Source organism: Mus caroli, unplaced genomic scaffold (genome assembly GCF_978045245.1).
Source record: "Mus caroli unplaced genomic scaffold, Mus_caroli_1 scaffold_4, whole genome shotgun sequence".
Lineage (NCBI taxonomy): Eukaryota > Metazoa > Chordata > Mammalia > Rodentia > Muridae > Mus > Mus caroli.
This window is the reverse complement of record NW_028227259.1, coordinates 118088267-118112742: the sequence shown is the minus strand read 5'-3', so window position 1 is coordinate 118112742 and position 24476 is coordinate 118088267. Positions and strand designations below refer to the sequence as shown.

At 50.7% G+C, this 24476-nt stretch overlaps 1 protein-coding gene across 1 annotated transcript in view; it reads left to right on the top strand.

Annotated features, from left to right (window-relative positions):
• Ssh1 (slingshot protein phosphatase 1) overlaps positions 1-23089 on the top strand; it is a 56158-nt gene extending 33069 nt beyond the window's left edge. Inside the window, exons 7-15 of the mRNA XM_021163106.3 lie at positions 600-665; positions 2465-2659; positions 3848-3941; positions 5407-5535; positions 8348-8394; positions 9617-9763; positions 11070-11270; positions 15500-16052; positions 19401-23089. Of these exons, the coding sequence (XP_021018765.1) occupies positions 600-665; positions 2465-2659; positions 3848-3941; positions 5407-5535; positions 8348-8394; positions 9617-9763; positions 11070-11270; positions 15500-16052; positions 19401-20627 (2659 nt within the window). The 3' untranslated portion in view covers positions 20628-23089. The remainder of the gene's footprint in view (positions 1-599; positions 666-2464; positions 2660-3847; positions 3942-5406; positions 5536-8347; positions 8395-9616; positions 9764-11069; positions 11271-15499; positions 16053-19400) is intronic.
• Positions 23090-24476: the final 1387 nt, after the last annotated feature.

Here is a 24476-nt window from a genome sequence, read left to right as displayed (position 1 = left end):
TGGGTTTGGTTCCTTGCACCCACACGGCAGCTCACAACCTCCTGTCTGCAGTTCCAGGGGCCCCTACACCCTCTGTTGGCCTCTGTGTGCGACAGGCACACACCTGGTACACCGTTGTGCAGGCGTACACATAAAACAAATGTTTTATATGCTTACCATTTCCCTGTAACCCAAAGCACCAACAGAGCCCAGACCTTTGGATAATCTTGTGTGGAAGACTGATCACTTCAGTGGTGTGTCCCTGTGTGGTCAGGCCTGTTCTGGGTATTCTTCAGGGATTTAGCTCAGGAAGTGTCACTGCAGGGGTGGGTGTCACCCCCCGCCCCCCCCCCCCACGCACCTGTCTGTTCCTATGGGATCTACTTGCTTTGTTGAGTACTCAAGACTCTTCTGGGGCTGTGGCCCAGAGTGCACAGATGAGGGAGGCACTACAGGTAATTCACTTTTGGGGTACTAAGGATGTACCTGGCAGACAGCAAAACGCCAGGTTGCCCTTGTTGGACAGCAGAAAGCCTGCTGGTCCCGAGTCTGGGGAGGGACTGAATCCAGAGTCCGGAGTGACTTCAGCTCTCACTTCATCGCCTGTTTTCCATCCTCAGCGGTTTCAGTGTGAGCACAGCGGGCAGGATGCACATATTCAAGCCAGTGTCTGTCCAGGCCATGTGGTGAGTGTGTTGGGGGCGGGGGGGGGGGGGGGGAGGGGGGAGCTTTGAACTCATTAGAGGTATTCTCTACTCGACAGAATGAATAGAAAAACCAGTTGTAGCCAGGCAGTAGAGGTGCGCGCCTTTAATCCCAGCACTTGGGAGGCAGAGGCAGGTGGATTTCTGAGTTCGAGGCCAGCCTGGTCTACAGAGTGAGTTCCAGGACAGCCAGGGCTACACAGAGAAACCCCGTCTCGAAAAATAAACAAACAAACAAACAAATAAAAAAAGCTGGGCTGGTATTCTCTTGGTGGTCAGGCCACGGCACACCAGCTGAAGGGCCAGGATCCCAGGGAAGGTTGCATGACCCTCTACGGTGGCTGAACTTGGCACTGCCGCAGCTCCCTGGACCAGCCTCCTCTTACAGCTCTCTCATGGGTGTGTCCAAGCCTGAGGCCACACACTCACACTATACACTGTAGGTATAGCTCAGCGTGTTTGTAGGCCCAGTGTCACACTGAAGTGTCAAAAGCTGTTCACTCCCTCGGGCTAAACAGAAGAGCTGGGATAAAGGAAGAAAAGCTTCCAGCTAAGATGAGAGTTTCCAAACAATTGCTTTGTCCAGGGAGGGGAGAGCTCACTCACAGGCCACCTGGCTAGTGCTGGGCTCCTCTTCCCTGCTACTCTAGGCTGGGCTCATCAGGGCCATTTGAGGTGGGCAAGGCTGAGGAAGTCTGCGCTCTGACCGCAGGTGGTGCCCCTAGTGGATAATCACTGTGGCCAAGTTGTTACTGTCATTATTAATTATTATCGTTTGTGGCGGTTGTGGTTGTTTTATCCACTTTTCTTCTTTTTTTTTTTTTTTTTTTTTGTTTTTTCGAGACAGGGTTTCTCTGTATAGCCCTGGCTGTCCTGGAACTCACTTTGTAGACCAGGCTGGCCTCGAACTCAGAAATCCACCTGCCTCCGCCTCCCGAGTGCTGGGATTAAAGGCGTGCGCCACCACGCCTGGCTCCACTTTTCTTTTATTTATTTATTTATTTATTTCTTAGGAACCAAAACTGAATTTAATAAACACTTGGCTCAAGTTTATTTCCTCATCCTGCCAGGATGGTGGGACAGATAGAATTTCGGACAGTTGGGCTGCTTTGCTGTGTCCGAGGACATGAACATCCTAGGAGCTCTCACCTCCCTTGGGGCGGGGGTGGGGTGGGGAGGAGGGGCAGGAGGGCCCTTTTGCCTGTGCCTTTGCATCCCTCAGCAGCCCATTCCCTGAGAAATTCTCAGCTTTGAGGGTTTTTTTTTTTTTGTCAAAAGAAATAAAAGAGGCTAACTAAATAAAGCTTACATATTTTAAAGCCCCCTCCTCCCCGCCCCCAAGATCAGTTGTGCATTCAGGAGCCCCTGCTGTTCCTTAAAGACCTTTCCTGCCATTAGACGCCTGCAGTACAGAGCCCTGCCTGCAGACCTGAAGGCTAATTTAGAGTTGGTTGCTGGAATGTGACCCAACCAGCTTGGGAGAGTTAGGGGCTATGGGATGGGGTCTGCTGCTGGCAACTGTTTATTCCTTTGGAAACGGTGAGGGATATCCTGTCTGCCTGCGAGCTTAATTGATACAGCCTCTGGGAGTTGACAGTTGTTTCTAGCTACTGTGTGTCCCTCACACTCCTCACGAGCAGAGCCTCCAAGAGGGAGCCGTTTCTGAATTGCCTTTCCACTGCTGCAGAACCCAAGCTGCCTTGCCCCCTCTTACGCTCAGCCCCCCACCCCCTTGCGCAACCGGTCCCATCCTGAGTTCCTCTCTCCTCCCTGCCTCCCAGGTCTGCCCTGCAAGTGCTTCACAAGGCCTGCGAAGTGGCCCGGAGGCATAACTACTTCCCAGGGGGAGTAGCGCTCATCTGGGCCACCTATTATGAGAGCTGCATCAGCTCGGAGCAGAGCTGCATCAATGAGTGGAATGCCATGCAGGACCTGGAGTCCACGCGGCCGGACTCCCCCGCTCTGTTTGTGGACAAGTAGGTGCTGAGGCTCCTCCCACACCGATCAACGCTGCTCCCTCTCAGGGTCCTGCTTCCCTCGCAGCCCCTTGACTGAGAACCCCCTTCCAGAACAGGTTTAACCTGAACCTGTGCCCGTGGGCCAGAGGTTCTCAACTTTTCTAATGTTGTGACCCTTCAATACAGTTCCTCACGTTGTGGTGACCCCCAACCATAAATTTATTTTTGTTTCTACTTCATAACTGTAACTTTGCTACTGTTGTGAATATTTGAGTTTTCCAATGGTCTTAAGGCGTCCCTAGTGAAAGGGTCTTTTGACATCACCCTCCTACAGGGGTCGTGACCCACAGGTTGAGAACCACTGCTCTAAAAGGTTTGTGTGTGTGTGTGTGTGTGTGCGCGCGCACACGCATACACACGCGCAATACTCTCCATGTGTGCATTTGTGGGGAGCAGTTCCCCCACTTCATCCGCTCACCACAGGAACATGCCACCCATCTCTCATCTGTGCTCTGTTCCTAAACCTTGTCCCTTAAGGTTGCCAATTCTAAGTTTACTTAGAATTGTGGTTGCAGAGTCTACCATCGTGGGTATCTGGATCCAGAGGGCTGTGTCTGCCTTCACAGCACTGAGAGTGACCTGAGGCCACACTCTCACATTCCCTCAGAGTGAGGAGGTGTCTGCTACGATACTGGTTTTAAGAGTTGCTCAGATGACCAGACACAACCAAGAGGCCATGAGAAGAGATGGAAGGATGGTGGCTGATTGAGGCATTTGAAGTCAGCTGGGGGAGTGGACTGACTGTCCAGGTTTTCACCCCATGGTCCCAGGAGTTAATTAATTAGCAGGACTGGCATATAGACATGATGCAGAGTGCACAGGCTTTGATTTCATGGGAGGACTTGGTGAGGATGCAGCGATGGCCCCGGTAGAAGTGTCAGATGGAGACTGAGCCCATGCTGTTTGTTGGCAGTTCCCATAGGTGGTCTGTGTGGAGAGCAAGTCCCCTACCCACTGACTCCTCCTGTGGGACTGTAGATGGGGTTTCTCTGTCTGCTCACACTGAACCCACAATACCCTGTCCCTGTGCAAGCCACAGTGAGGACGTGAGGTTCGGGGTGGGGGGTGGGGCTCCTCTCTCTCTATATATATATATATATAGAGAGAGAGAGATGTATAGCAGCCTCCTATACCTTTTCCTCCTAGGCCAACCGAGGGCGAAAGAACTGAGCGCCTCATTAAAGCCAAACTCCGGAGCATCATGATGAGCCAGGACCTTGAAAATGTGACTTCTAAGGAAGTAAGACACCCTCCCCCTCCCCCTCCCCCCTGCTTCTCCATCCCTCAGCTCATAGGAGGCACACATACACACACACACACACACACACACACACACACACACAGAGGCAGGCTCAGGATCTCTTGGGTTTTTTATGTGTGCATTTACTGTGCACCCTAGAGGCTCACCCGCGCTTTGCTCTGCCGTGGTACTAAGTCTGTGGAGGTGGTACTAAGTCTGTGGAGGGCCCAGGCTTAGAGTTTGGCTTTAGTCTGATTGCGAAAGACCATAGGCAGCTCGACTGCCCTCCCTGAGCCCTGGAGACAGCTGTAGAAGGTCCTTGGGTTCCTCCAAGGAACCTCAAGTCTTCTGTGTCCTCTGCTGCATTTGTGTGTCCCCTCGGCCTTGTGCTGGACAGGGGGTGTATACCTCAGGCTTTTCCCTATGCCTTTTCAGTTTCTCCTTGGTCAGTTTTTCCTTTGTCAATAATAATAATAAATATAGTAAAAGATGTGGGAGCTGGAGAGATGGCTCCTAGGTTAGGAGTACTGGCTGCTCCTTCAGATCACCTGAGATCCATACCCAGTGCCTTCATGGTAGCTCACTGCTAAAACCCTCTCCAGGAGGTCTGGCGCCCTCTTCTGGCCGATGCAGGCATTGCAGGCACATGGTGCACTGCATACACTCAAACGAATCTAGAAGCCGGGCATTGGGGCACACACACCTTTAATCCTAGGACCAGGACAGAAGTTCTCTGACTTCAAGGACATTGTTATCTACATATTGAGTTCCAGGCTAGCTAGGGCTACATTGTGAGACCCTGCCTTATAAAACAAAAATCTTAAAAATATATTGTTTTTGGTTTATATTTATTTATTTATATACTTAACTGGGGCTGGGAATGTGGCAACGTGAGAAATGCCCATTTATTTGTTGTTTGTTAGTTTGGGGTATTTTTGAGTCGGGGTCTTCCTCTATAGTTCATACTGACCTGGAACTCACCTTGTGGCCCCAGGCTGACCTCAAACTCAAACTCCTACCTCAGCTTTAAATCCTCCAGGTCTTTCACTGGTTAGTACTTTTTTAAAAATCACGCTGTGGTCCCTTCTCCTACAGGGAAGCGACTTTACATTCTCACTGCAGTATATTTGGTGCTTAATTGTAAACCTGTGTTTTAAACTCGATAGGAAAAAAAAAAACCTTAAGAAAAAACAGATTTCTGTGTTGAGGACAACGGACTTCCTCCTGCTGGGTTAAGCTGGAGGTGGAGTGACTGAACTCCTGAAACCCACACAGATGTGCTACCTGTCCGTGTCTAAACGCATCACCCTGGGCCAAAGAAAATGAGGACAAACTCACACTCTTTTGTAAACCAGTCACACAGTTCCCCCGGTGGCTTCATGCCTGTGCGGAAGTGGGCTCCTGTTGGAGCAGATCACTTCTGATCGGCTCCACCCCACATCACTCCTGTCTGTCCCGCCCACAGATCCGAAATGAGCTGGAGAAGCAAATGAACTGCAACCTGAAGGAGTTTAAGGAATTCATCGATAACGAGATGCTGCTCATCCTGGGCCAGATGGACAAGCCCTCCCTCATCTTTGACCATCTTTATCTTGTAAGAAGCCCAGCTCTAGTGGGACCGGGTTTGGGGGCCTAATTTTGGGACTTGGATTGGGGACCATGCTCAGAGACACATACAACCCAGATGAGGCTGTGCCTTAGCACCTACCAGAAACAAAGGTAGCTTACCTGCTCCTCTCCAAGCCCACTGAAGGGTGCACTCTTTCCCCACCACGTCTCCTGTGCTGGGTGTCTTCAGATCGTAAATGTCCGCAGAAGGCAACTGGCCAATTTTCAGAGGCAAGCAGGTTGCTAAAATTAGCTAGGAGATCATGAAGTTGAATGGAAAGACCCAGCCAAAGCAGGGCAGTGATGGCGAATGCCTTTAATCCCCGCACTTGGAAGGCAGAGGCAGGTGGGTCTCTGAGTTCGAGGCCAGTGAGTTCCAGGACAGCCAGGGCTACACAGAGAAATCCTGTCTGGAAAAACCAAAAAGGAAGAAAGGAAAAAAAACAAACCATCAAGGCCAAGTTCCTGCCCTGTGCCCTCCCACTCTACTGAGTCAACTTGTCTCTTCCCTCATAGAGCGGTTAGGATGACTAAGTGAAGTGCATTCTGGAGCCTACATGCGCAGGTTCTGTAGGCCTGGTTGTGGGCCGTAACTGTCTCCTTACGGGAATTGAAAGACAATGGCGTTAGCCACTGAGGGGAAACTTCAGTCTTCATAAATAGATACATACTTCATAAATAAATACATACATATGTATACATACACACACACGTGTGTGTGTGTGCTTTAAGTAGGTTTTGAGACAAGCTCACTCTGTAGCTCAGGCTAGCCTAGAGTTTGTGACCTTCTGCCTCTGCCTCCTGAGCATTGAATGTATATATTTTTATGTTCTTGTTTTTATGTGACTCTCCCTGCATGTACAGGTCTCAGGCTATATCCACTGAGATGTGAGAGTGTGAGTTTGAATAACTTGAAAAGGCAGAGAGGGTATGTGTGTGCTGGCTGGCCTCCCTGAGAACAGTGAAAAGCCGCCTCCTCCACTCTGTCCACTAGGTGGCGGTCACAGCCAAAGGACTCACAGCCTTTGTGGCGCTTGCGGAGTCTGGGGAGGCTGGGCGCCTGTCTTTCCATGAGTGATAGTAAAGGAATTTTATGCGTGAGGCTGCCCCTGAGATGTGAAAATCCAGCTCACGTTGCTTGATGGTCAAACCCTGAGCCCCAGATGACCTGGGAAGCTCGGGAGAGGAAGACGGCAGGCAAGGAGACGGAGATATGAAGACAGGGATGGCCTTGCCGGGACTGAGGTGGCTGCATTTTCAAGAGCATCCCTGGTTGCTGTTTGTGTCTCTATTTGGTGCTCCTTGACTAGGAATAGAGACGTTTTTAATGATACAGTGTATCCATGTGTCTTAGTTAGGGTTTCTATTCCTGCACAAACATCATGACCAAGAAGCAAGTTGGGGAGGAAAGGGTTTATTCGGCTTACACTTCCATGCTGCTGTTCATCACCAAAGGAAGTCAGGACTGGAACTCAGACAGGTCAGGGAGCAGGAGCTGATACAGAGGCCATGGAGGGATGTTCTTTACTGGCTTGCCTCCCCTGGCTTGCTCAGCCTACTCTCTTATAGAACCCAAGACTACCAGCCCAGGGATGGTCCCACCCACAAGGGGCCTTTCCCCCTTGATCACTAATTGAGAAAATGCCTTACAGTTGGATCTCATGGAGGCATTTCCTCAACTGAAGCTCCTTTCTCTGTGATAACTCCAGCTGTGTCAAGTTGACACAAAAATAGCCAGTACACCATGTATCCAGTCAGACATGCTACAGACATTAGAAACAAATCATTTTAAGGGAGAAAAAAAATATTTCCAGCTCCCACAGCATTTTGCTGTTAGTTTGTCTGTTGTTCAGTTTCTTTTTTTTTTTTTTTTAAAGATTTATTTATCATTATACATAACTACACTGTAGCTGTCTTCAGATGCACCAGAAGAGGGAGCCAGATCTCATTACAGATGGTTATAAGCCACTATGTGGTTGCTGGGATTTGAACTCAGGACCTTCGGAAGAGCAGTCAGTGCTCTTACCCACTGAGCCATCTCGCCAACCCCTGTTGTTCAGTTTCTTATAGGGCTAGGATTGGAACTCGGGCCCCACACTGGCTTTCTCTGATGCCTGTGTAGAAAGAGGAGGCTGCACCTGTGCTGCTCCAAGTAGACTTTGTCTCTCTGGGGTTTTTGTTTGTTTGGTTGGTTGCTGTTTTTCTTTGAGTGTCGCCTACTTGCACCACCGTGATGATTATTTTACTCATGGCAATCCTCCTGCCTCTGCCTCCTGTATAGTGGGATGGTTTATTTTGAAGTGCCCATCATCGGGATCTGTGGTCATTTGTGTTACTAGTTCCTGGGAGCGCTGCTTGAAATTCAGAATTACTGGGTCAGAGGGTGGGAACTTTTTATTTTTATTTACTTATTTATTTTTTGAGACAGGGTTTCTCTGGGAACTTTTAAAGTATCAAATACCTACCAGGAAAGGGACCCAGGGTTCCCTCTGTATCTAATGGTGAGGATGACACAGCAGGCTGTGCCCATGGCAGAATAAGAAGACTGGGGGACATGAAGCAAACTTCTCTGAAGTTGGGGGATCAACAAGGCTCTGTTTCCTTTCTGTCACCCTCAGTGATGCCCAAAGGGCCTCAGGAACCTACTTAGACTCCTTCCTCTCCCTCTCCTGGTTCTTTTCCATCCTTCCTTCTGCTCTGAGGCTAAAGCCCCACTGTCACATCCCCCGTCTGTGCCAAAAGCAGCTCTGAGACTGGAGTGTGAACACTCACAGAGCTTTGTATGATCTGTCCCCCAGGGCTCCGAGTGGAATGCATCCAATCTGGAGGAGCTGCAGGGCTCAGGGTGAGTCTGCTCCCATCTTCCCCATCTCTCCAGGCAGCGTAGGTAGCCACTGCCTTGACCTGCCCGCCTCATGGCCTCTGTCCAGTCTCTGCAGTGGCTGGAGGGGCTCATGTGCTTCAGAGTACTACACACAGTAACCCATGATTTGTAGATCCTTCCTGGAGTCTAAGGTGATTGTCGGTGTCCCAGAGCAGCTGAGTCACACCGGAGAATGTAGGGCAGCCTGGCCCTGGGCAGGCTCTGAGCTCCTTCCCACAGCCCCACTCCCCAGAAGAATTGCTGAAAACCATTGTTGGAGAGTCACCATAACAAACCATAGCATGGTCACACACACACCCCTGTTGGCCTTGTATCGAGTCAGCAACCCTGAGAACTGGGCCACCCCTGGTAATCCTTTTGGTGCTTGGTGGGAATCTCTCGTGACTGAATAGTCATCGCTGGGCAGGAACTTGCCTGTCTCTGAGAAGTGCTCAGTAGCAGGAGTGAACCTTTAAACCAAGCCCTTCAAGGAAGCCGTCACAAAACCACCGTTCTGTGGTCTGACAAGCTGGCCTTCTTGAACCAGCTGCAGTTGAAAACTGAGACTAAACAGAGCTTAAAAGTACATCCTTAGAACTTCCGGTCAGAGGTATTCCCCCGAGCAGAGTGCCCGTCCAGCGTGCGGTCAGACCTCACGCTTTCGTCTTACTGGGAATAAATACATGATTCAGGGAACTCTCTTGAGATGTTGTTACTTAGGGTGAAAGCTATTTGAGACCCTTTCCAGTTACCAAAATTGTTTTGGTTTTCAGGAAATGAGTGTACTGGTTAAGGGTGGAGGGCTGTGGAGTCTGGGTTAGCAGACGCTCTCAAATAGGACAAGAGTTAGAGAAGGCACATTCTGCCTTTTAACTCTTTTAAGAGCAGAGGTTTGGTTTGGTTTGGTTTGGTTTTTAAGACAGTATCTTGCGCTATAACCCAAGCTGGTCTTGAATGTATTAGCAAGTAAGGGGGTTTTGATATGACATGGGTTATTTTCCGAGTAAGACATTCTTGTCTTATGAATAAAACTCATGCAAAAATGACCACTAAGCAAAAGTAAAAAAAACCAAACAAACCTCTCTCCCAAGCCCATGCCTTGTGGTCTGCACATCCTTTGACTTTTCGCCAGCCTGCAGGTTTTTGTTACTTTGTTTTTCCTGTTTCTCATTCTGGCTCTCTGGGCCCTTTGCTTCTTTTTCAGTGTTGACTACATTTTAAATGTCACTAGAGAAATAGACAATTTTTTCCCTGGATTGTTTGCGTACCATAACATCCGCGTGTACGATGAGGAGACCACAGACCTTCTTGCCCACTGGAATGAAGCTTATCATTTCATAAACAAAGCGAAGTAAGTGTGTGGGAAGGCGGCCTTGGGAGGGACGGCAGGGGCAGGAATGAGTGGCGGGCCAGATAAGGAAGCTAACCTCGCTGTGGAAGCCGGCAGACAGGATCTTAGGGGAGGTAGGACTGTCTGGTGGACCTTTGTTTTAGCTACAGAACACCAGGCACCAAAGTGGCCAAGTAGCGATCAGCCTTCTCCATAGGGCGCCCTCATGTTCTCTTCCACCTGCCCTTGAGTGTAACATCCAGTGTTGAGCATCAGTGCAGACACCAGCCAGGCTTCAATACCCAAAAGCCAATGGGGCGCTCTCTCCTGAAAAGGGCCGGTATATGCTGGTCTTAGGGCTCTTGGACAGTTCCCCCAAGGAATGCAGGCTGTATCCTCTCCTGGGGTAGTTCCATGGGGTAGAACAGGGCAGCCCTGGGGCCCCTCCTTACTCTCCTTTGGAGCAGCTGTTGTATTGGTGTTCAAAGCAAAGACTCTGCCCCCCTCCCCCCCCCCCATCCCCAACTCCCACTCCCGCCCTGTGGAGAAAAACCCTCTTACTTAGAAACCTCCCAGTCAACGCTACAAGGTGTATCCTTACCAAACCCTACTTTTTCTTGCTTTCCCAGAGCACAGACTCCTTACCTGTGAGTTTAGAGCTGCAAAGTAGGGGGTAGGGGAGTGGGGGCTGGAATTGTAAACCTGGTATAGGAAACAGGAGCTTGCCAGGCCCCACCCTAGCTTCCCGGCTTCAGCCTCTGCCAGCCTGGCATGCCTTCACCTTCCCAGCAAGGAGAGGGTCACTGTTCCTTGTGTATCTCGTAAATCAGCTGCGCCTGGGCCAGCACAGCCTTCTTACAAGTGGCAGATCGGCTCCATCTTCCCCCTGGCTCCGATCTCTCTTGGCCAGATTGCTCTCATGCCTCCAGGCTCTCTCTCTCTCCCCAGGGCGCAGCGTTTTCGTCTCACTGGCTGGCCCCGGTTCCCGACAGTAGCTCATTCAGGGCCTCCATCTGTCAAAGCTCAGTGGCTTTTGTAGAACTCCCATTAACTGTCCAGGAGCTGCCCAGGAGGCCACTGTAGGTAGCCTCACCTATCCCCGTGGCAACAGGAGATTCCAGGTTTTTTGAAGCACGCATTGGAAAGCTGGGCCAGGCCATGCAGATTCATCTGTTCTCCCATTGTGTGCTAATAGATCTCACGGCAAAGATATTTCCTGTAGAAGGTGTGTTAGACCTAAGACAGAGAAGGGTTGGAGCCGTGAGGTAACAGGGGGGGCAGGACTATTAATCCTTACTCTCAATCCCCACCCCCCAAATCCCCACAGAAGGAATCATTCCAAGTGCCTGGTCCATTGCAAGATGGGCGTCAGCCGATCTGCGTCCACGGTCATCGCCTACGCCATGAAGGAGTTCGACTGGCCCCTGGAGAAAGCCTATAACTATGTGAAGCAGAAACGTAGTATCGCTCGGCCCAACGCAGGCTTTATGAGGCAGCTGTCTGAGTACGAAGGCATCCTGGATGCAAGGTGAGAGAGCACCTAGACACAGGCTGGCAGACGACGCTGGCCAGGCCTGGCAGGAGCTCCCACAACTGGCAGTCAGCCTCCCGGGAGCTGGCTTGTAAAAAACAACTATTGTTTGGGCTCTGATTAGCGGTTTCCAGGAGTGATCCGTTTTGATTTTGTTGGCACATGTAGAAAGCTTGTCTCGCTGGGCGAGGGACAGTACTTAACTGCTCATCCGAGGCATGTCCGGGTATGTGGTGTGGGCTTGAGTGTCTCCATTTCCTACGTACCTGCTTTATGCCAAACTCGAGGCTGAAGAGGCCACTGGTCTGATTCACCACAAATGAGCACTGCAGTCTCCCCGAAGCCCAGTTCCATCTTCTTTGTTTTTTTTTTTAAGATTTATTTATTTATTATATGTAAGTACACTGTAGCTGTCTTCAGACACTCCAGAAGAGGGTGCCAGATCTTGTTACGGATGGTTGTGAGCCACCATGTGGTTGCTGGGAATGGAATTCACGAGCTTCAGAAGAGCAGTCAGTGCTCTTAACCGCTGAGCCATCTCTCCAGCCCCCCAGTTCCATCTTCTAAGGGTGCACCCGGAAGACTAGAAATGACAGGGTCCCAGGTTGTTTGTGTCGATGGTGGGGTTATTCACAGTAGCCCAAAGGCAGAAGACGCCCAGGAGCCTATTGGTGAATGGATGGATCAACAAACAGGGAGAGCATATGGGAGTCTTCCTCTGCCCACTGGAGGAAGGCAGTTAGATGAAGGAGCTCCTGATTGTGGGCGAGGCTGCTTAGGGAGCTAAAGCTAGGAAATTGCCGGACTCAGAAGTTCAAGGTCCCATCTCCTCACCCCATCAAAGGGCAATTCTGATGTGCAGTATATTCCGAGCAAACTTACAGGCTCTCAGGAAAAACTGTGTGGTCCCCATGCTTGCATGAGGTCCCTAGAGATGGAGAATGTGATCTTCCCAGAGGCCAGGGAAAGGACAGAGAGAGAGTAGTGGATGGTGTTCCTTCTGTACCATGAACAGTTATGGAGATTACGGTGGCAGACAATTAGAGACTGGTGAGTGGTGTGCATTCTGAACAGTTACAGAGATGGCAGTGCCGCAGTATTGGGAACTGTCCTGCCAGGCTGTGTAGATAGAAGTGGTCCAGATGACACCCTTACCTCAATTTAAAAACTGGCATGGCTCTCTAAGGATGCACCAGCAATCACTACAGGTTCTGTGCAGGCTGACTTCCCATACATTCACAGATGCAGCTGCTGATAAATCTGCTCCCCACAGAAAAGTAAAATTCAGCCGCTTGGGTTGTTTTTTTTTTTTTGGGGGGGGGTTGTTTTGTTTTGGAGACAGGGTTTCTCTATGTAGCCCTGGCTGTCCTGGAACTTACTCTATAGACCAGGCTGGCCTCCAACTCAGAGATCCTTCTGCCTCTGCCTCCCAAGTGCTGGAATTTAAAGTGTGCGCCACCACTGCCTGGTGAGCTTCTTGTATTACGAGTGAGCAGAGGGAGGCACCGCTGACAGGTTAACTTGTCTCTTGTCACACAGTGACTTCAGGTGTGCCAGGAGAGAGGTTGACACCCACGTGTGTTGACTGTCACAAGAGAAAGCACTTGTTGCAGGGACCCCTGACAGGGCCATAAGGGTTTCCCTGGAGGTCCCACACTGCTGAGGCAGGTGCCAGTATCCAAGGACTCAGTTTCTCCCAGCTCCGTGTCCAGTCTGTACAAGCAGCCTCCTGGAGGCTTAGAGGCTAAATAGAGTTGGAAGGAATCCAGAGGCGGAGTCCTTCAGCTCCTTGGGCAAGTTTGGGGAAGCAAGGGTGCTCCTACAGGGGTGAACAGGCTGGGAGAAGCCCTGGAACCGTCTCTGCAGAGGCTGTCTCCAGGCAGCTGGAGGAAGAGGTCAATTAGGCGTTGCTGCCCCTTAGCCTAGGGAACTAAAGTGAAGGTTGTCTGACCAGGAAGTTCACCTGCCGCCTTCCTGCACTGCAGGCCCACAACAGCACGGTGTGAACCTGAGTTACAGTCAGTGGAGGAGTGCATAAGGCAACCCACTGTGACATGAATAAGACCCTGGGTTGAGGGGCAGTGGCCATTGCTGTAGTTGCTTCTCCATCTCAGCCCACCCACCCCAGTGTTGATTTTACCCTGAAGCCCTCAGGAGGTGGAGGCAATCTTGGTGATTACCTCTGTCATTGTAAAGTTCTCTCTCTCTCTTTCATTTGTGGCTTATGCCTTCAGAAGTGTTATAAAAGCGATGCCATCCTCCTGCCCCTAACCTGACAGCCACTGCCAGTTGACGCTTCTTGGGGAGGGCTCCTGTGGGTCACCCAATGCTCTGGTACGGTCTACACTGATGAGTAATGGCAGCATAAGCTAGCCTCAGTGGGTTGTTTTAAAAGACACAAATTGGGGTGGTGAATCTGGGGTAAATACAATCAAATCTATGGTATGAAATTCTCAAGAATTAGTAAAAAAAAAAAAGTTGTCTTTTTTTTTAATATTTATTTATTTATTATATGAATACACTGTCTTCAGACACACCAGAAGAGGGCATTGGATCCCATTACAGATGGTTGTGAGCCGCCATGTGGTTGCTGGGATTTGAATTCAGGACCTCTGGAAAATCAGTCAGTGCTCTTAACCGCCGAGTCATCTCTCTATCCCCGTCTTTTTTTTTTTTTTTTCTCCTTTTCTTTTCTTCTTTAATGCCATAAGGCTGGGTATGGAGCCCAGTGGTAGAATGCCCGCAGTCAGACTCAAGGCCATAGATTCTATCTCCACATAAAGATAATAATTTAAAATATCAGAATTCATTCAAGCCAGGCATATAATCCCAGCACTTGGAAGGGAAGAAGTAGAAGAATCAGGAACCTCAAGGCTAGCTTTGGCTATATAAGTTTGGGGCTAGCCTGAGCTCTGTAGACCTTGATTCCTTTTCTTTTTTTTTTTTTTTTTTTAAAGATTTTATTTATTTATTATATGTAAGTACACTATAGCTGTCTTCAGACACTCCAGAAGAGGGCGCCAGATCTCATTGCGGATGGTTGTGAGCCACCATGTGGTTGCTGGGATTTGAACTCTGGACCTTCGGAAGAGCAGTCGGGTGCTCTTACCCACTGAGCCATCTCACCAGCCCTTTTTTTTTTTTTAAAGATTTATTTATTTATTATATATAAGTACACTGCAGCTGTCTTCAGACACTCCAGAAGAGGGCGCCAGATCTCGTTAAGGATGGTTGTGAGCCACCATGTGGTTGCTGGGATTTGAACTCTTGTCCTTCGGAAGAGCAGTCGGGTGCTCTTACCCACTGAGCCATCTCACCAGCCCCCGATTCTTTTTCTTTTAAAGAATTATTTATGGGCTGGAGAGATGGCTCAGCGATTAAGAGTACTGACTGTTTTTCTAGAGGTCCAGAGTTCAATTCCCAGCAACCACATGGTGACTCACAGCCATCTGTAATGAGATCTGATGCCCTCTTCTGGTGTGTCTGAAGACAGCTACAGTATACTTACTTATAATAAATAAATCTTTTTTTAAAAACTATTTATTTTATGTATGCACTGTTGCTGTCTTCAGACACACCAGAAGAGGGCGTCAGATCCCATTACAGATGGTTGTGAGCCACCATGTGGTTGCTGGGAATTGAACTCAAGACCACTGGAAAAACAGCCAGTGCTCTTCACCTCTGAGCCATCTCTCCAGCTAGACCTTGATCCTTAAAAAGAAGAAAGAAAAAGAGGACGTCATCTAGAACAGACCTGTAGTCTCTGCCTGAAACAAATACTGGGGAGTTTTCTGGAATCTTCAAGGGGATGATGGTCACGTTTGCCTCATTACCCCGGTGTGCAGAGAGCTTGACACGCCTTCTGCTTTGATCCCTGAGTTTTCTCACACTGTAGGTGTGAAAAGGTTGTTACTCTCATGGGGTCGTGTATAAACAGAGTCAGAGCCCTCCGTGGTGTGACTAGATTCACACAGTAAGATGAGCACCATCAGGAAAGTTGGGGAGGGGGAGGGGCGACCTCCAGTCAAAACTCTCTCTGCATCAGCTACATTGTTACTGCATGGTAAACAGCCCTGAAAGGATGCTCAGGTAGGCTGCGGTGAGTCTCATCCTTGGGAGTGAACAGAGGGAAGTCGGCTTCCTGGCCCCCGCTGACTACACAGGCGTCTCTTACCCGGCCTGCTAGGACCTGCTCTCCGCTCACCTCCTGCCTTTTCTCCCCACAGCAAACAGAGGCATAACAAACTATGGCGCCAGCAGCCGGCAGATGACACCATCGCAGAGCCCAGTGAGTTCTTGCCAGAGACCTTGGACGGCGCCCTGGACACTCAGCTGCCCTGTTTGGATGATACCACCCACCCTGGGCTCCCGAGAAGCCTGGCCCCAGGAGGACCCGCTCTCCCCTGTTGTTTCCGAAGACTCTCAGACCCCCTCCTCCTTCCCCACCATGATGATACGGGTGGCCTGGTCCAATTAGAGGATCTTGAGAAGGATGCTCTGTTAGAGGAGGAGGAGTCTCAGCCAGTGGAGGTGCACAAGCTGGTTCAGCATCCCCAGGAAGGTGCCAGGCTGTGTGAAAAGGACGTAAAGAGAAAACTGGAGTTTGGGAGCTCCAAAGCCCGCAGTGACTCCTTGCCTCAGGTGGAGGAGCTGGAGAAGGACGGTGGCCCAAGAACAGGGAGGTGGAGGCGGGCCTCCACCCAGCTCGATAGAAGCTTGCTCGACCAGGAAAACCTAAATAACAACAACAGCAAGAGGAGCTGTCCCGATGACTTTGAGGTAGGCTGGGGACCCTTGTGGGGAACAGCATGATGTGACACCTCTACCCTGCCTGTAGTTCTCATTGTCCAGGTCTCACTCCAGCCCACAGGCTTCCTTTTGGAGGGTGGGGGACTGCCATACCTGCCTCTGTAGCATGTGCCTAGCTAGTGGATACACGTATAGGGGACACCCAAACCTTGCAATACCCCCCTTATCTAAGGTGGGGCTCCTGAGTCATGCCATTGTCCCAGTTCACACCGTGTTGATATGGAGGCTGTTCCAGATTCATCTCTCTGCACCATTTACAGCCCCCCAACTCTTTGGTCACCCCCCACCCCCCAGAGGTGTCATCTCCTGCCTAAGGGGTCCACTGTAACAGAATGACAGTGCCTGTGTGTTAGCTTCACCAGGCATCCCGTCTTCCAGCTCATAGTAATATTGAGCTCTCTGTGTCCCCCTGTAGCTGCTATCCCTGAGGGGTGTTGTGCAGTGTGCCTTAGCTACAAGCTCAGGCTGCTCAGAAAGTCACTGGTCCCAGCATCTTGTTCCAGCATCTGGCAGTGACTGAGAAGCAGGGCTGTCCTTGCAAAGGGCCACGGGAGCAAAGCTCTTGGGCTCTGCCCCTCGGGTACTCACCAAAGCCTTGGCACCAAGAACTTCGTGTTCGGCCGGGCGTGGTGGCGCACGCCTTTAATCCCAGCACTCGGGAGGCAGAGGCAGGCGGATTTCTGAGTTCGAGGCCAGCCTGGTCTACAAAGTGAGTTCCAGGACAGCCAAGGCTACACAGAGAAACCCTGTCTCAAAAAACCAAAAACAAACAAGCAAACAAAGAACTTCGTGTTCCCTGGCCATCTCTGCCACTCCACAGGCAGTGATGACTCTCAGTGGGGACACTGAGGTAGAAAGCTGGTTTGTATTTAACATTGTGCTACAATGTGGCGGGGGGGGGGGGACAGAAAGAAAGAAAGAAAGAAAGAAAGAAAGAAAGAAAGAAAGAAAGAAAGAAAGGGTCAAAAAAAAAAAAAGAAAAGAAAAAAAAAGGGGGCTGGTGAGATGGCTCAGTGGGTAAGAGCACCCGACTGCTCTTAAGAAGGTCCAGAGTTCAAATCCCAGCAACCACATGGTGGCTCACAACCATCCATAACGTAATCTGACTCCCTCTTCTGGAGTGTCTGAAGACAGCGACAGCGACAGTGTACTTACATATAATAAATAAATAAATAAATAAATAAATAAATAAATAAATAAATAAATAAATAAATAAAAGAAAAAGGTCTAGCCACCCCAGGCAGTTCACTGCCAGCCTCTAAGTAATGAAATATGTTCCAAACCAAAGAGGAACTGCATGCCTCCCCCACTGCCCACCACTTCCCTCAGAGAGGACAGATGCCGCAAGATGCCTTTGTCTGGGACTGTTGTACTGTGGTTAGCCCCAGTGGCCTGACCGTGAGTCACTGCACGGTGACCAGGAAAGCAGCTTGGGTAGGGGCTCAGCAGACTTGGCACCAGAACCTAGCAGAACTAGACACAAATATGTACAGCCATTTGTGTGCTGGGCTCCTTTTATTAACTGTAGTGTGTCAAGCTGGTGTGGGGTCCTGCTCTGTGTCTCTGAGTCCCGCATGGATGGGCAAAAGGAAGGCAAACTTACTAGCAAGGGCACAAGAGAGGACAGAGGATAACCCAGAGAGGTGGCACACCATCCATGGACTGATGGAGAGCAATCATCATCATTTGTCTGGCCCAGGCTGAGGAGCGGTGCTGAACCAGGGAACTGTGATCTGGGCAGAGAACCCTCTGTGTGAGGGACGGTAGCTGCATGTCTACTGTGGGGAGGTGTGGGTGAAAGACAGAGAGGGGCTGAGCCTCCCTGGCAGGTTGGTGTGGCTGTGTGCCGTGTCCTGGACACCCAGGGAAGCACAGGGGACTCTAAGCAGAGGGAGAGGTGACAGGCTAGGCCAGTGGGTAAAAACAAAGCCTATGAGCCTAAGTCTGTAGTTGGCTACGCAGAGTGACATTAACCTCTTGAAAATGTGGAATGAGGTCCCCAGGCTGCACTTGTAGCAAAATTATGAGAGACACCCCTCTCCCTGCCACCCAACACAGCATCTTCAAGGTTGCTTTTCCCACCAGCTGAGGGTTCTCCCCGTCCCCATCAGGCAGCTGGAAGAGAGCTGGCTCCCTCAGCTGCCCTTGACCCTCCTTACATCTTTCCTCGCCGATTACAGGGAGGACAAAGAAAAGTCCTTGTCCTATTCACCAATGCCCCAGTGACCAAAGGCAAGTCCCTTGGGGGACAGCATAACATGTAATTAAGTATGTGTGAGTTTGTGTTGGTGATGGCCCAAATACCATTTCTGCCCCTCCCTCCATCTTGGGGACCATGGGTCCCTGAGCTACGCTACGTGCCATCCCAGGAAGGGTTCTGCTGTATTCAGACCTCAATTGCCCCCACGGCAAATTCCTTCTGCCCAGGAGAACCTTCTTTGCATGGTGCAGTCTGTGTCAATTCTGGTCAGTTCTTTCTAGTTGGTTTTCTTTTCTTTTCTTTCTTTCTTTCTTTCTTTCTTTCTTTCTTTCTTTCTTTCTTTCTTTCATGTATGTGAGTACACTGTAGCTGTCAGACACACCAGAAGAGGGCGTCATCAGATCCCATTACAGATGGTTGTGAGCCACCATGTGGTTGCTGGTATTTGAACTCAGGACCCTCGGAAGAGCAGTCAGTGCTCTTAACCACCTAGCCATCTCTCCAGCCCCTAGTTGTTTTGCATTTAAATGCTATCTTTAATGGTGTGTCTGCGTGTGGATATATGCACACGAATGTTAGTGGACACAGAAGGCAAAGGCGTTGGCTACCCTGGAGCTGGAGTTACAGGCAGCTGTGAGCTGTCTGGCATCCGTGCTGGGAACTGAGCTCACATCCTCTGGAAGAGCAGTTACTGCTCTTAACCAGTGAGCTGGCTCTCCAGCCCGATCAGTCTGCTCTACTCCCCAGTGCCTGCACCCTGCTTTCCAGACCAGACCATGACCAGGGAAGGGTCACCCTGGTGGGTGGTGGAAACAGACCAAGAAGGGGGATCCTGGGAGTCTCTGTCCCAACCCTATAGCTTAAGATTTGCCCAGGACACGGCCTTGGCTTGTGGAAAGTCAAGACTGACATCTTACACTGTGCTATCTTCTATTCATGATCCAGTGTGCTCCCCCAAAACGTCTGTAATCCTGAACAAATGAAATGAAAGCAGTGCCCCTCCCCCACCACGGTGCCAGCCGCCCTCCCCTCCCCTGTCAGGGACACTTTCTTTGTGCCTTTGGTCTTCCGCATGGGATCACTCACGCTGCTGCCTCACTGTGCTCTGTCTCTTGCAGCCCGATGCCATGTTTGGAATTCTCAGCAAAGTGAAGCCTCCCTACACATCCTGTGCTGACTGCATGTACCCCACAGCTGGTGGGACTCCCGAGGCCTACATGGAGCAACACAAAGACTCCAGCTCCTCTGCTATCTGCACCCAGCCAACCTTCCTCCCCCACGTCACGTCTTCCCCAATGGCCCACACGAGCAGCAGGTCCCGAGCTCAGGAGAGGCCGGCCTCTGGTCCAGCCAACACCTCTCCATTCCTACTACCAGCAGGCTCCAGGAAGCCAGATGTTAGTGGCTCTGGAGCCGGGGCTACCCCGGAACCACCAGCAAGCCTTCTAGAGCCTTCCAGAGAGACCTCAAAAGCCCTTCCAAAATCTCTCCAGTTGAAGAATCCTCACTGTGACAAGAGCGCGGCCAATATGGAGGTGTCGGCGAAGGAAGAACCATCGCCTAAGAAAGATCCCAAGCCGGCTAAGGACCTGAGGCTTCTGTTCAGTAATGAGGCGGAGAAGCCCACCACCAACAGCTACCTGATGCAGCATCAGGAGTCCATCATCCAACTGCAGAAGGCAGGCCTGGTCCGAAAGCACACCAAAGAGCTGGAGAGGTTGAAGAGCCTGCCTTCAGACTCACCAGCTGCCTGCAGGGACAGCGCCACCTGCAGGCTGGAGGCCAGCATCCCGGAGGAGGGTAGCCAGGAGCCCGCACACCCAGCCCTGTGCAGCCAAGCTGGGTCCGAAGAACAGCCTGTAGGGGGAACCTTGCAGAAGAGCCCCACGTCTACCCTTCCCCGCCTAGATCACACCAGTAACTTCTCGAAGGACTTCCTGAAGACCGTGTGTTACACCCCCACCTCCTCCTCCATCAGCTCCAACCTGACCCGGAGCTCCAGCAGCGACAGCATCCACAGCGTCCGAGGGAAGCCGGGGCTGGTGAAGCAGCGGGCGCAGGAGATCGAGACGCGGCTGCGCCTGGCAGGCCTCACCGTGTCGTCTCCGCTGAAACGGTCCCATTCCCTCGCCAAGCTGGGAAGTCTCAACTTCTCCACGGAGGACCTGTCCAGCGAGGCTGACACGTCCACCATCGCTGACTCGCAGGACGCCAAGTGCGGTCTCTCGGCTTCCTTCTTGCCCGAACCCCAGTCTGCGCCAAGGGACCCTGCTGCAACCTCTAAATCATCAGGGAAATCTGCCCCAGAACACTTGAAAAGTCCGTCAAGGGTAAACAAAAGCTGACTAGCTTTTGGCCCTGTAAGGTTTTCATCATGTCCTGATCTACTCTCGTGTCTTGATTTGTGTTAATGACTTCAGTCTTCTGGGCTTTCCCCACTTAGATCCCGTGAGGGGGGACACCCGGGTGTAGGACCTGGGCAACCTGGAAACTGTCAGCCAGGAGTCACATTCAGATATGTACACGCAAGCCGGGACTTCGTCTTGGTTGTTAAGAGTGTGTGCCTGACATGCACCAGGCCCTCGGTTTTGATGCCCAGCACCCCGTAAAACCAGGCACGGTTGCACACGCGTACGGAAATTACAACATTGGAGGTGCAGGCAGAAGGATTAGGAGTTCAAAGTCATCTTCAGCTACATGGTGAGTTTTAGGCCAGCCTGGTGGAGAGAAAAAGAAAATGTGTGCGGACATACAAAATACTCGGTTTGCAACATGTCAAGGAACCACATTGGCGAGGTCACTGCAGCCCACGATCCCGGCTCATTCCCGTCCTCGAGAGAGAATCCTCAGAGGGCAACACAAGGCCTACCTCTCTGCTCACTGTGCATTTTTGTTTATAAAACGGTAATGACCAAGGCTCGTTCTGAGAACAATGCTATGTCCAGAAGGGATTTTCCAAGAGAATTGTGGGGGGTTTTGGGTTTGGGTTTTTTGTTTTGTTTTGTTGAGGGTGGGGACCCGCAGAAATGTCAAGACTTTGAACCTGATTGTCCCAAGAACAGCTAGGTGATATCAACAGAGGAAAGCACTTAGGGAGAGTGGCCCCGTCTAACCCTCCATCCTGGTGGGGTTGGGTCCTCAGCTGCTGGCTTCACTTCAAGCTTATGTCACCCAGTCACAGAGAAGGCACTGCGAGCCTCATCTGCTGCTAAAGGAGGTTGTGGGTCTGGGCTGTGGATCATCGTGCTGTGACCACATTGTAACCCTCCAGGATGGCTCATTAGGAACCCTCTCCACATTTGCTGAGAGGAAAGACAGGTCAGGGTTAGCAACGGATACTTTGTTACAAGTCCCTCCGGAGGAGCCAGTCTGAGAGGAGAGAGTCTATTGAAAAGCTTCACTGATGTTTACAAGAGTCCCTTCCCGTGGAGAGAATAGAATACTGCTTCCTTGTCTCCTCCAGCTCCCCCTTGCTGTAATGATGGGACATAGGAGGCTTGGCCACAGCACAGGTGTGAGTGCAGGTTAGCTCAATGAAGCAGGAGACCTGGGCTCTGGGTTCATATCATGGGTCTCGACTGGTGCCCATCATGAAAAGGGTGCTTAAGGACTTTTTTTTCCTTAAGGATTTTGAAGAGAGACAAGCAGAGAGGCAGACCAGCAGAAAGCCTTGACTTGGTATTTAGCCAATGATGGTGCACAGCCCCGTGAGGTCACAGATCCCTTTGGGCTCTGTTAAGGTGTTTGGGTTTGGGTTTTTTGAGACAGGGTCTCACCATGTACCTCTGCTGTCTTGGAACTTTCTCTGCAGACCAAGTAGGCCTCAGACTCAGCAGAGATGCATCTGCCTCTGTCTCTCAAGGGTTTAGTTTGGGTGTTTTGGTTTTTGAAGTAGACTCTCATCCTGTAGTTCAAGCTGGCTTCAAACTCACAGCAGTCCTCCTGCCTCAGCCTCCCAAATGCTGAGATTACAGATATAATCCCATCATGCCTCAGGCTTGGTTGTTTACATTTTGAAGGGTAAATGGCGCAGGCTTGTGATCTACTCAGGAGGGTGAGGCAGGTCCACCATGAGTTAAAGGCCAGTCTGGGCCACAAAGTGAGATTCTACCTCAGAAGTAGTAACCTTGCCAGAGATGGTGTTACCTGCTTCAGATGTCTGCTGGGGGCCCTCGCAGAAAGCTTGCTGATGCCCCAAGGCTGCTTGTAACACTGCAGGAAGACTGGGCTCCTATTTGAAGGCTGCCTTTGCTCCCTCCCACACTCCAAACTTGCCAGCCTACCCCTTTACCTCTTGAGCAGATGGAGTCCTTGTGGAGATGACCACAGCTCCTTCCTGCAATTGGCTGGCTCAGCCAGACGGCTCAGTGAGACCACAAAGTCTTCAAGGATATGTTCTGGAAGTATGTGTCTGGGGGTCCTCCCACACTGGTTAGAACCAACGGAGTCCGGATGGTTTGGAGGTTGCAGCCAGGTCCCTTGGCACAGCCTGGGGTTCGGGCAAGAAGGAGAGAGAGAGACCACCATTCCTGGTGAATGCTCTGGGCGGCTTCAGGACCTGGGCCAGTTCTCTCTTCATTCGTCTGGGGTCTTTGTGACCTCTGTCTCAGAATATTTCTCCCTAGCATGAATTTTTTAAAAAATACATGTATGTTATTTTATAGGGATTTATTTTCCCACTACTGTCAATACCAGTCACCTTAAAAAGTGATCATCCTCTTATTCCTGAAACCATGTGGGCTTCTTCCACTCTTCCCTCAGCCAACAAAAGCAAAAAAAAAAAAAAAAAAAAAAAGGCCAAGTTTAATAGACATAGCCAAGTTCAATTTCACATGGTGGGTCAATTTCTGTGTCAAAATAATTCCTTAGATTTGGTAATGATAGGCTTCCACTGTGTTTCTTAATCCCATCTGCAAGAGCAGGATTTTGAAAACTTTCATTTTGAAAGAGTCAGGACAGGAGGAGGATGAACTCCAGCAGGTCTCACGCTCCTGCAGACTACTTCACACCTGTTTTAGAAGCACTGGCCAATCAGCCAACGGTGGGAACAGCAGGGGGCGGATCCCCATCTTCAGACCGGAATCCCTGGCAGGATCCTGTTCATTCCTTGGCTCTATCTGTAAACACAGTGAATTGGCATTTAACCGAAAGGCTACTGTGGAACTATCCCTACTAAGCTAAGACGGTGGCAACTCCCATATTGTCTCAGGAAAAGTTTTGTTCCAGCTAGGCTTGGTGGCAAACTCTCGTGATGCCATGCAGTCGATCACTGAGTCCAGAGCTATGTAGACGCTGACCACCTCTCCCCCATCCTCCCCAAAATAAAAAAGTTAGCTTTGGGAGCTGCTCCACACCTGGCTATTTTAGCTTTGTGTGTAATCATAGCAAGCAGAGGTACAGGGATTTATGCAGCGTAAGCCACCAGTTTTGATGACTGCCATTTTCACTGAATGCCCTTGTTGAACGAAGAGCTTTCTGCTCAGCTCGATGGCCCGGGAACTTTACATAGCCCCCCCCCCCAAAAAAAAAAAGTCTGACCCATGTGGGGGCCTTGCTCAACACCAACACAGAAAGCTTCCTGAAGTGTAAGGGATATACTGGGCAGAGGTGGGAGCCTGATCCAATGAAGAGCCAGGTGTCTTTCTCAGATCCTCGCCCCCATGTTTACAGTGCGGAAGCCCTGCCAACCACACACAGCTCATCCATGCGGCTCAGCCATGCTGGTCTCTCAGAGGTACCCAGATAGCTGCACCCCTCTGCTCCCCTTGCTCAGCAGCTTGCTCTAGCTGAAGATTAGGCCCAGCATCCTCTGCCCTTGAAGAGCCCGGAGGGTTCTACAGGATGGAACCAAGTTCTGAAAGATTAGATGTTGACAGCCAGCCTGTATTTTTGTGCACCCATCTCAGGGACCACCCCAGAAAGCTTGCGAATCTCCCACTCTTCAGGAGCCATTTCTCCTTAGCAAGAACAAGATCACAAGAGACATCACACATCACCCCCTTAGGGAGTTACTTTCTACCTGCTGGCAAGGTTGGTATGAGAATTGATTTCCAACCCCAGTGGGTTGGCTGATACTTAGCAGGGCTCTTGAAGCACGCACGTTCAGGTAACCAGAGTACCTGGGACCACTTGCCTGACCCTAGCTGTGCAGTCCAGAAGAGCCAGGGAGGCTCCCAGTCCTCCCCATGTTGGCT